The sequence below is a fragment of the Oryx dammah genome, unplaced genomic scaffold (assembly GCF_014754425.2).
Source record: "Oryx dammah isolate SB20612 unplaced genomic scaffold, SCBI_Odam_1.1 HiC_scaffold_19, whole genome shotgun sequence".
Classification (NCBI taxonomy): domain Eukaryota; kingdom Metazoa; phylum Chordata; class Mammalia; order Artiodactyla; family Bovidae; genus Oryx; species Oryx dammah.
In genome coordinates, this window is record NW_024070203.1 from 92,600,953 (window position 1) to 92,613,412 (window position 12,460).

The 12,460-nt window shown below is 40.8% G+C and overlaps 1 protein-coding gene across 5 annotated transcripts in view; it reads right to left on the reverse strand.

Moving 5' to 3' along the window:
• Nucleotides 1-12,460, reverse strand: part of TAF2 (TATA-box binding protein associated factor 2) — a 90,770-nt gene that overhangs the window by 37,356 nt on the left and 40,954 nt on the right. For all 5 annotated transcript variants that reach the window (XM_040261786.1, XM_040261785.1, XM_040261784.1 and 2 more), the window contains exons 15-20: nt 10,907-10,972; nt 9,336-9,588; nt 7,331-7,471; nt 4,693-4,803; nt 1,671-1,864; nt 521-660 (exon numbers count right to left, since the gene is read on the reverse strand). In XM_040261786.1, coding sequence (XP_040117720.1) covers nt 521-660; nt 1,671-1,864; nt 4,693-4,803; nt 7,331-7,471; nt 9,336-9,588; nt 10,907-10,972 — 905 coding nt within the window. The remainder of the gene's footprint in view (nt 1-520; nt 661-1,670; nt 1,865-4,692; nt 4,804-7,330; nt 7,472-9,335; nt 9,589-10,906; nt 10,973-12,460) is intronic.

Sequence of the window (12,460 nt, forward strand, 5' to 3'; positions counted from 1 at the left end):
ATTTCTTTCTAATCTCCTTCCATATCTTTCATTAAGTAATTAATTCCTCAGATGCTGACGCCGTCCTCGCTTCGAATTACCCTGGATCCACTGAGGCTGGACCCCGGCACTGACTGTTAGCTTTTCTTTGACTTTTGCAGAGAAAACTTCTGACAGGTACAAAATGTTTTCTTGAATCCTTATATAATTAGAAATTTCTTCCAAGATATCTTGAAATAACATGTCGATTAAGGCTACAGAATGATGCATAGACTTTTCAGAAAGACCAAAGATATCTATTTTATTCTATTTTATGCCATCCAGCCATCTCATCCTCTGTCGATTTAATATCTATTTTATATTTTATCTATTTTATTCTTTTCTCCCATTTACAAGTTCTTATATGAATTCTATATTTACCAACAATTCTAAATCAGTGAGCTAATTAAAAATCAAGGCATCTGTATGCACATACTATGAGAACCCTAATGCCTAAACAGTAAATGGTGAACCACTCTCTCTAAAATGACATGAGCATTACCTTTAGTGTAATCGACCACCGCTTCCAAAGCTGCTATTCTGATGTCCACAAAGTGGCCATACTCTGCGTAAGACTTAAAGAGAGACGGGTCGCTGGGCACATGGCCGTTCTTCTGCAGCACTCGGATGGCTCTCAGACAGCTAGGAGAATAGCGTTTATAGTTAAACACTTTTGTTACAGTACTTTGAATTAAACTTATTTCCTAGGAATTTAAAATAATCTGTAATAATAAACTGAAAAATTGATGTAATCTGAATCCTCTTTTTAATTTCTGAACACTCAGCTTTTATAATCACCCTAAAAAACTCTACCTTGTAGCTCAGTTGGTAAAGAATCCGCCTGCAGTGCAGGAGACCCAGGTTCAATCCCTGGGTTGGGAAGATCCTCTGGAGAAGGAAATGGCAACCCTCTCCAGTATCCTTGCCTGGAAAATCTCATGGACAGAGGAGCCTGGTGGGCTGCAGTCCATGGGGTCGCAAAGAGTCGGGCACGACTGAGCAACTAACACTTAGTTACTAACACTTAAAAAAGTATTAAAGCACATTTCGAAACTTTGGAAATCCAATTTCAGGGATCATTATAACAGGAACACACTACAGCAAAATGTATTTAGCATAAAATATAACTTAAAGACTCTTTCTAAAAGTTTTAGTGATACAAATATGGTTTATTCACTAACATATATGGAAAGCTAAAACTATTTATATTGCTGAATCAGTAAATCAATTTTTTTTTAGCAAACTCCTAATGAAATAGATAAAACCTGTTGATAGTCATGCTACAAAAAATTTGAGAGAAGCAAAAAAAATCTTAAAAGAAGCCTAACAATAGAGGGATGTTTAAACTATATCCAATGGGGTAAAAGCTTATGCAGATATCAAATACAATGCTTATGAATAATTTCTGATGACACGAGGAAATGTTCATGACATAAGTAGAATATAAAAATTATATATATATGTCAAAAATTAAAAATTGATATAGTTATCACAGGAAAAAATTTAGAAGACCTTCTCCAAAAGAGTAATAATTTACCCATGGATGGTAGACTCATGCAAGATTTTTCTTATTTCTCTATTTTTATGAAAATAAAATTTTCTAATTATAAAAGCAAGTAGCTTTAAGAAGCAAATATGAAGAATCATTATACCTGACGGTGATGGTGTGTCTGTAACTTGGGAGAAGTTTTTCCATGTTCAAAAACCTAGTGATTTCTTCAAGAATGAGTCGCACGTCCGGATTTAAGTTATCCAAAGTTCGGACTTCGTTATTCACGCTGACTGCAGGCGTAACAGAGTTGGCAAGGGCATCAATCATCTCTGCACGATAATAGTTATCTGAAAACTAAGCCGAGGAACAGTTACCAGACAATGATACACTTACACTGCTCTTCAAAAGTGAATGGAATAAAACATAGTAACTTTAAAAACACAATTTATCTGCAAAGACAAGCAAGTTTTCAGGTAAGTATTCAACACTGTCCTTTGGCATAGAGTCACACGTCGGAAAAAAAGAGTGAAAGAGACTTACTTAATAGTAACATACTAGCTACTAGGACATGGAACAGCAGACTGGTTCCAAATAGGAAAAGGAGTATGTCAAGGCTGTATATTGTCACCCTGCTTATTTAACTTATATGCAGAGTACATCATGAGAAACGCTGGACTGGAAGAAACACAAGCTGGAATCAAGATTGCTGGGAGAAATATCAATAACCTCAGATATGCAGGTGACATCACCCTTATGGCAGAAAGTGAAGAGGAGCTAAAAAGCCTCTTGATGAAAGTGAAAGAGGAGAGACCACCCTTATGGCAGAAAGTGAAGAGGAACTAAAAAGCCTCTTGATGAAAGTGAAAGAGGAGAGTGAAAAAGTTGGCTTCAAGCTCAACATGCAGAAAACGAAGATCATGGTATCTGGTCCCATCATTTCATGGGAAATAGATGGGCAAACAGTGGAAACAGTGTCAGACTTTATTTTGGGGGGTCCAAAATCACTGCAGATGGTGAGTGCAGCCAGGAAATTAAAAGACGCTTACTCCCTGGAAGGAAAGTTATGACCAACCTAGACAGCACATTCAAAAGCAGAGACATTACTTTGCCAACAAAGGTCCGTCTAGTCAAGGCTATGGTTTTTCCAGTGGTCATGCATGGATGTGAGAGTTGGACCATAAAGAAAGCTGAGTGCCAAAGAATTGATGCTCTTGAACTGTGGTGTTGGAGAAGACTCTTGAGAGTCCCTTGGACTGCAAGGAGATCCAACCAGTCCAGACTAAAGGAGATTAGTCCTGGGTGTTCACTGGAAGGACTGATGTTGAAGCTGAAACTCCAATACTTTGGCCACCTGATGCGAAGAGCTGACTCACTGGAAAAGACCCTGATGCTAGGAAAGATTGAGGGCAGGAGGAGAAGGGGACGACAGAGGATGAGATGGCTGGATGGCATCACCAACTCGATGGACATGGGTTTGGGTGGACTCCAGGAGCTGCTGATGGACAGGGAGGCCTGGTGTGCTGCGGTTTCATGGGGTCGCAAAGAGTTGGACACGACTGAGCGACGGGAGAACTGAACTGAAGACACTAGCTTAGCTGACGAATGCTGACTACATGTAAGGCCCTCTCACAGTAATCTAGCCAGATACCTCTAAAAGGAAGATTGCAGTTCACAAATTCTGCTGGTAATACAGAGCTTTGAAATCAGCTATTTCTGTGTTCTACTCTCATCTAAGACATCTAACCAAGGGTCACCAGATAGCTACAGAAAGCATCAACATAAAGAGAGATCAGAACAAAGTGGGGAAAGCAGCTTGGAGGAAATAAGAGTATGCAAAGAAAACCAGTAGAGGGAAAAAAATTCAAAAGTTATCATTAACACAGTCTGAGAAATAACCAATGATATGACTTCCAACAGCATAATACATGTTTAAAAGAAAGAAATATGCAGGGAATCAGAATCAAAATTAAATTGGAATATAAAATGGAAAAATAAAAAACTCGAAATTTTGGGCAAAAAAGTTAAAAAATAGGAAAGAAAGCACAAGGAAGCTGGAGGGCTGGTGTAGAATACAATAGGAGTTGTAGCAAAAGCAGCAGAGAAAATGGAGGAAACTATCCCCCAAAATGAACAAAAATTTCTAAATCCATATCCCAGGCAATTGCCAGAAGACTAATTGAAAGCAATCCAGGTTGGCTTGATTTAAACTCAGCAAATCAGATGTACTGGCCTAGAAATTTGAACATGGAGCAAGCAAATTAATTCTATCAGCAGGGTCATTTGTATTCAGAGATTACTTAAATAATGTTTGTAAGTTTTCTGCAAGAATATTTATAGCTCCATTGTTACTGTGGATAACTACTTTCTCTCCAGAAATCTGTGTATACATTCCTCCACTCTAGCAGTAATAGACCTAGCTGTGGACATGCTGGATTTCCCCATCAGGTTGAAACCTTGAGGGCCCAGAATCAGACTGTCATATACACAGCGGTTCTTCCACAGTTTTTCCGTTTGGTTTTGGCCGCCCTGTGCAGCACGTCGGTTCTTAGTTCCCCAGCCAGGTACTGAACCTGCACCCCTGTAGTGGAACCGTGGAGTCGTAACCTCTGGACCGCCAGGGAAGTCCCAAATATATGTTTACTTTAAACGAAATGTGAGATGGCAACTACCATGCCTTCTCTTTCTATTTAACATGGTATACTGGCTGGCGTAGCATATATTCTCAAAACCACTTGCTGGTGTTAGAATGATAATGAGTAAGGTGAAATAACTTTGAAGCATGGCATTCAATAGCTATTTACTAAACTGTGAATGAAACACACATTATAGTTAAAAAAAAAAAAGAGTCAAATTCATCAATGAACAAGTTATCCAAGAGGAACTGTTTTCTGACAGAAGAAAAAAGGAATAAGAATAAAATGGGGCTGTCAGACTTCACCAAGAGGTCAGCTGAGTTCCCAAAATTTGATGCGCCACTCTCCACACTGCAACAGGTAAAAGGAACATTTGAAAATCAACTAATCTTGGTTTTCAGGTATCTGGTTATTATAATAAATCATATTTGTATGTTTCTATCTCTAGAAATTTCAAGTCCCATGGACACAACAATGATTTCACAGTCTAAATATTTATCTGAAAACAAAATATCACTGGCTAGTTTTATTAATATTCAAGTAACATACCTTATTTTTTCTGTTGTCATTGTACTTGATTAAGTCTAAAATAAATGTTAAGACTTCTTTGGGACAAAGGTTGTGAACATCTCTCAATAAGGCCATTGCAACTGGCATAGTCTACAAAAAAAAATTTGTTTTCAATTTTCATCACTATAATTCAATGCAGTGCCCGCTGAAAAAGGGTTGCCCTGGGGCTGACACAGTATCTGGGGGTAGTTCAGGCGTCCAGCCCCCCAGCTCCTACCCCTCCCACAGGAACAGGCCTCAAAGGCTCCAGCAAAAGAGCTAAGCAGGAAGCCCAGGGGAGAGCTGCAGAGCTGGAGGCACTCGGCAGCCCACTTGCGGAAGAGGGACACGTCATGCAAATCCAGCTCTGTGATTTACAGAGGAAAAGGGATGTATGGGCTTTAGCATTAGACAGACCACTATTCAGCCTGTACTCCACTGCCATCTACGGTGGGTTATTTCAGCTAGCTGCTTACTGAGCACCACTTTCAGGGCTAACAGATACAGAGGCTAGAGGCACATGGCGGACAGGAGAATTCAACCACTAGTCTCAAGAGACACAGACTCTCCAATACCATCTTTCTCAGCCTAAGGAAAAATGGTAAATTACCTGAAATCGAACTTTCCCCTTTTCAAATTTTCAGACAGCTTTTCTAAGGAGGTGGAAGCCTGACCCACGGAGATAACCTCTACCAGAACAACAGTAGAGCAAAGCTATTCCAACTCAAGGTAGAAACACAGACAATGGACATCACGGTCCCCAGTACAGCGACTGGGACCATTCTCCCTTCTGATTAAAGTAACCACACCCTCTAAACTGGTGGACAGAAAGCAGTGTGGCTCCTCTGCTAGGCTGAAGGAGCAGAAGCAGCAAGATGCTCGGTGTTACAACAGGTGTGACCGAAGCTGGAAGAGCGGAGGGAAGATCCTGCTTCACAGAAACAGGACGTAAATTTAAGCACGAATCTTCATTCTTTTTTCTGGCACTACAAGTATTACGTGAAAGGTGAACTGGTCTGAAAGCACTGGCTTCTCCAATTTTTTTGACTGCAAACCACACTAAGAAATATGTTTACATCCCAACCAAACACACACACACACACACACAGTCACATATACAAACTAAAAAATAAAAACCAAAACCACTTATACCTACCCTTATTACACGTGCTGCATTCTGATACTGCCTATTGCTTTATTTAAAAACAAAAACAAAAAAGCTTACAAACTGATTTCATGACTGCCTAATGGGTCACAACTCTCACTCTGCACACTGGCCCAAGACCCGTGGAAGAACAAGGGCACAGTGAAGGGGACGTGCTTGGCAGGCTCGGAAGTTAACTCGCTTTCAGGCCATACGTTAATGGAGCCGCAGCACACAGAGAGCTGAGCAGCACGTTCAAGGACTGTAAGAGGCTCAGCTGCTAAAACTAACAGAGCGCCTCAGACTCCCTTGATCACATCAACACTGGCTTTCCTCAAGCCCAGGTCTCCTGCGTCTGCTCCGCTGAGGACGCCCACTACAGCTGTGCCGTGACTTCCACTCTCGACGTGGGTCTCAGCGTGCTGGGCAACCCTTCCACATTCCCCTGCTTCACACACACACCGCACCCTGCTTCACACCCCCTCATCACCTAACACTTCACTTAATCTGGTTTCTACCTGCCTCAGGAAATGCAATGTTTCCGTCTTTTAGAACACTGACCTTTCCACGATGTCCTGCCCACGCCTGACAACTCCAGGATCTGCTGCCTGGTCTTCTCCATGTTTACTTGCTTCCACATGACCATCTCCTCTGGCCTCCACTGGCTCTCTCCTCTGTGCCCAACAGGCCTCAAGCTCTTTCTCCCTCTACACAAAACCGGAAATGCCCTTTCTCAGCCTTGCTTCATCCTTAACGTGTCTCCTTTTCTCATGCTCTTCAGCTTTACTCCTTCTAGTTCAATCCAGTTCATCTAATCTCTGCGTTCCTTATTATTAAGTTACTCAAAATATTTTACAAGTGATTTCCAAGTTGCCCAAACACTGACCACCCTGCCAATCCCACACTGCTTCCTAAAACAGTGACTTCATCACACCACCACTTGTTAAATTACCATTTATAAACAACTTACTATGTGATAAAAATATAGTGTAAAACTCTTCACATGCTTGATATTATTTAATTCTAAAAAAGATAAACTTTACAATTGACTAAACCAAGGCTTAGAGTTAAAAGACTTGTCCTCTTGCAAACTGCTAGTGAGCAGCAGAGCCGGGGCTAACCTGGAGCCGCGTGCCGCACCGTCTCAGGGCCAGAAGCATCAGAGGGAGTCGCGTGCGCCTCCATCCCCCCGGGGACCCAACCGAACAGTCAAAGCATCCATTTCCCATGTATACCTCCATCCCCCAGGGAACCAACCAGTCACACTACCCATTTCTATTGACTTCAGTATTAACGTGGACAGTGAGTCACTTGCATACAGTTCATAAAACCAAAGAATAATCAAAACTTTGGAAAGTATTTCAGAAGCAAAAAGAGAAAAAAGACAAAATATTTGTAAGAAAGTAAATAATATTCGAAGAGTCCCCAAGGTAAACGAATATATACTGATATTGGCATAAAATAATTATAAGAAAACTATAAGAGAAGCTGTACCTTCTGTAGAAAGTAACTTTGAAAGCTCATAAAGTTGTTTGTTTTCACAATGTTTGGACAAGTTTTACAACAAAACATCCTAGTAAAGAGTGACTTCATAGCTGGTGGTCCTGTCCACGTGCTCACCATTGAATTTGCAATCTGCAAATAATTAGGAAATAGAATAATTTCCGTCACCACAGCAAATGTATTTTTAAATAAATAAAACAGCTTTTTGAAAGTTATCAATATATTGGATCATTTCCAAGGATTTCAATTCTTAAAACTTTAATATATTTCAGCGTTTCACTATCATTTCCAAGAAAATATATAAACTCCCCCCTCCTAAAATTCTATGTATGCGTATTAACTATTTTCTACTAGTTAATCTCTAAATTGGAGCATTCTTTTTATGTTTTAAGAAATCTTGTTTGCAAAGACGTCTAAGTTTATCCATGCAGGCAGATGAGCTCTAATATTTTAACTTTATCAGGTAGAAACGTCACCATGGACTTTAAATGAGGCATTTAACTCTACCCTAATTGAAAAATAAGGCAAATACAGTCCTACCGCTTAAGTCTGTAAGAACACATTGCAAAGAAAATACATCTTGTTGTTGATACTTTGAAAGTGAAAGTTGCTCAGCTGTGTCCATCTCTTTGTGACCCCATGGACTGCAGCCCGCCAGGCTCCTCTGTCCATGGAATTCTCCAGGCCAGAATACTAGAGTGGGTAGCCTTACACTTCTCCAGGGGATCATCCCAATCTAGGGACTGAACCTAGGTCTCCCGCATTACAGGTGGATTCTTTACCATCTGAGCCACCAAGAAAGCTAATTTAAGTGTGTATAAAAACCATAGCTGAAAAGAATGAAATTATAATTAACTTTAAGTAACAGAGGCTATAATTTTACGGATTTGCTAAGGATTTACGGAGAAGGCAATGGCACCCCACTCCAGTACTCTTGCCTGGAAAATTCCATGGACGGAGGAGCCTGGTAGGCTGCAGTCCATGGGGTCACGAAGAGTTGGACATGACTGAATAACTTCACTTTCCCTTTTCACTTTCATGCCCTGGAGAAGGAAATGGCAACCCACTCCAGTGTTCTTGCCTGGAGAATCCCAGGGACCGGGAGCCTGGTGGGCTGCCATCCATGGGGTCGCACAGAGTCGGACACGACTGAAGCAGCTTAGCAGCAGCAGCAGCTAAGGATTTAGCCTGCGAGAATCACAACAACTTTACAGAAGCAATAAAATTACACCCTCAGCAGGTGATTCTCCAAGAAAAGCCCATTCTCCCTTACATGTCTGAGTAGAGAAAGCAGTCTAACTACTATTTACCATTAAAGGTGAGACAAATATAAATCACTATAATCTGCTGAAATTCTGGACAAGTGGACACAGCAGTGAGGAAAGCAAGACAGTGAAGACAAGGGAATGTGTGTCTAAAGACCCGGAACCCAGTAGTTCTGGTCAAATGTCTGTTAGCGCTTTTTGATTTTCATTTGTTCTAGCGTCAAATGTTTCTTTTCTCTTGTTTTGGTATCTAAAGAAAAATATTTACTTTTCTTAATAAATTAACTTTTGTATAATGTTAAATGATAGAATCTATCATTTTAAATTCTATATCCCTATACTGAATACTAAGCTCTAACCAACAAGAAATCACCACCACAGTGGGATAAATTAATGAATGAATGAATTCCATGTACCATAAGGTAAAACATCCCTCAAACCAAGGAACTGCCTACATTTTTGGCTTTAACAACGTGTGCGGCAATTCAGTAAAATGGGGAAAATTCTCTTTGGTTTTAAAACCTAACTTCCAGTTTGACAGGCGCAAGACTTGAGTGCACGATTTATTTTCAGGTCAGAACATGCTCTTTCAAATCAGCCTTGTTAAAAGATTGTGGCACAGGAGACCAGTCACAGCCAGTGAAACGGAAAGCTGCAGGGCAGTCTGGCTGCCCCTCAGGCTGTCCGCGCGGCGCCGGCCGCCGCCCCCTCTCCCGTGCGCGAGGCCTCACCTTTGCGAGGCAGAAGCAGGCGGCCATGCGCACGCGGTAGAAACACTGCTCCTGTTCCAGGACGTCGGTGAGGGCGAGCCGGGACGCGGGGGTGGGGAAGCGCTCCAGGGCCGCGATGGCCTCCTGCTGCGCGACCACGTCCCGCTCGTAGCGGAGCTGGTACTGCCACATGAAGTCCGCCTGCTCCGAGTCCGCCCGCCGCAGCACCGCCATGTCCGGGTCGATCCGGATCCACAGCAGCGGGGAGTCGGCGCTGGAAGCAGAGAGCAGGCGCGTTTCCCTCTTTCCCACTTCGCATGATTACAAAGCGAACACACGGCGCTTACTAACCGGATCTCCTTCTCCGTGCAGTAGTCAAAGCTGCCTGGAGTTTTACTATATTTGTTGTTTTTTAAAAAGAAATCGCACCGACAACTTTCCCATTATATTTAGTATGTCTAACCTATATCAATCTTGCTGAAACAAAAAAATCCACCTGAAAATAACAATTTGGGGACTTTATTAGTGATTGCACAGTGTGCAAAGGGAAAATGGGACCAAATTTCTTCATTTCCTAAAGCGTAACAGTTGACAGTGGTTACAAATGCCACTCTTTATTAGGAAGCAATCTGTGACTAAAGTTACTTCTTATTAATTTACTAAATTAACTTGTTCCACTGGCTTTCAATATTTTTAAAGAATGTAGTCTCATGATCGTTATCAAAAGAAAGTCCTGACATCACAGTTCAGACGCACAGCACAAATTTATCCTCAGGTAGTTCTCAAAGTCTCAAACACAGTTTTTAAAAAACTAGTCTCTTTTAACAAAAGAAAAGCACTTGAAATATCAATACAATTCAACAAATACTACTGGGTACTTAATATAGGTGAGACTTGATATGAAAAGATTATATAAGCTGTGTAATAAATAGCAGTGATACCTGGTACCCAAATTAGTAAACAGTTACAGATATTTTCTATTTTTATGAAGTATTAATATTTTTATAAAATACACAGGCATTAAAAATGTACACAGGCACAATATGCACAGGTAAAACATAGTCTGAGCTACATTATATTCATAAATAAAATGCTGTCAATCAGTAGATATCACCGCAAAAAACTTAGAATGATATTTAAATTGCTTTTTGCAAACACAGGCAGCCTCAAAGTGCCCTGAGGCTCTGTCCAAAGAGAAAGAAAACCAGGATCATCTGAGAGTTCACTGGAAATGCAAGCTGTCAGGACTCACAAGTGAAATGCTGGGTCAGAAACGAGATGCCAAGGAGACCCCCAAGTACTGTACATGCACTTCATCTTGAGCAGCACTGCTCCAGAGACCACCGGGGAAGCAGGAAAGCTAAGTCAAGGCTATTTCCTCTGACTTTTATCTGGGCCAGGCTAGACTCCCTTTTCTCTCTTTGATTAGTTATAATTTTATGTTCGCTCTGTTACCAACGTAAAGTTTCTTTTGCCTTTTGAAAGTTTTAAAGGCACTAATTTCAGGGCATTCACATACTTTTAGATGCCAGCTACACGACAATTGAGCATGCAGAGAACACTGCGCCTCGGAATCTGAGTAACTAACTTACTCCATTGCAGAAAGGTCCATGTCAACTTCTTCACCGTTCATCAGTGGGATTTTTTTCTTCTTATTCCTACATTTAACAAAAAGTAAAGCAGAAAATTCTGACATTTCCAATTTTGACAAGAGATAAAGAGCAGCTGAAGTTCAAATTAAGAATTGCATGTGGTGTTGAAAGATATTCTAAGGAGGAAGAGAGGGAAAATATCATGGAATTTAACCACAACAAAATCTATCTACTTTGAAACTTAAGAGAATGAAGTAAATGATATTAAAAGGTCTTCCTGATCAATGTTTAACAAAAGTCAGAAATATCTAATTAAATGTCAACTTAAAACATATACATATTTCTAAGAACTGGTACCCAGAAATTTTATACAAGGTAAGAGATCTACCAATAAAGAAATGCTTTATTAAAAAAACCAACACAGGCCTGAAATGAGGAACTAATAATTCTCAGCATGTGCATGCAAGGTGCTGTCCTATGTGAAATGAAGACGTTAACTACAAAACATCCTCACAGTACGAACTAACATGCATCATTAACTAATATGCACAAGCTTTATGATGAACCAAAGCAAAAGCAACTGCCTCCGTGCAAGTCACTCCTGAATAATTCAATCTTCCGGACACCACACTAGATGCATGGTTGCGTGGGGACAAACACAAGCGGGGAGAGAGAGCACAGCCTTCCTGCTCCTCACGCCAAACAGTAATCAGAGGGCACACTGTCATCACAGGGAAAACAAAGCCAAGGAAATAGGATCAAAAGGGGAGCAGCCAGACGCCCCCAGTGTCAGAGGGGGAGCAGCCAGACGCTCCTCCCAGTGTCAGAGGGGGAGCAGCCAGATGCTCCCAACGTCAAAGGCGGACAGAACCATCTCCTTTGAACTAAGAATGTTCACAGGGCATGACTACAGGGAGACTTAGAATCAAGTTCTCTAAAGGACTTAAAATCAACCGGGATGCTTGTCTGTTTGAGATGGCCTAAGTGCAGTCATGAGTAAAAAACTTTTGTTCCTCAAATTCTCACTCCTCCAGCAAAGAACAAAAACGTTCTCATTTTTTACTAGTCAGAGTATGTGCTAATGGCTGAGTTTAAAAAAAGTGGTAAAGAAAAAGCATATTAAATAAAAGATGAACTATTGCTGGCAATGTGCCTTAGAAAGACATCTATGGTGTTCTTAAGGTCACGGTGACATGGAGAAAACAGAGAGTAAAGTAGACACAGGAAGAGAAGGCAGGGGCGTTTTCATGACATATGTATTCAGCTCCTTTCTTTAGAGTCACTGTTCATTTCCCCCAAGTTTTCTATAGCTATTAATCCAATGAGATAAGTAAGAACAACCCTAAGCAATCTGTCCTGAATTTTTCCTGGCTCCCAAAACTCAAACTTCCATTCCACCTCCCCTTGTTCCTACAAAGTAAGGATTCTCATACTTAAATTTTAAAATTAATTGTTTAATTCTAAGGATAAAACTGTTGTCAAGAACAGAAAGTGGATAAGGAACCTGGTAATACTAACTTGAAGTAAAATGGGGGAAAAAGATACTAGATAACA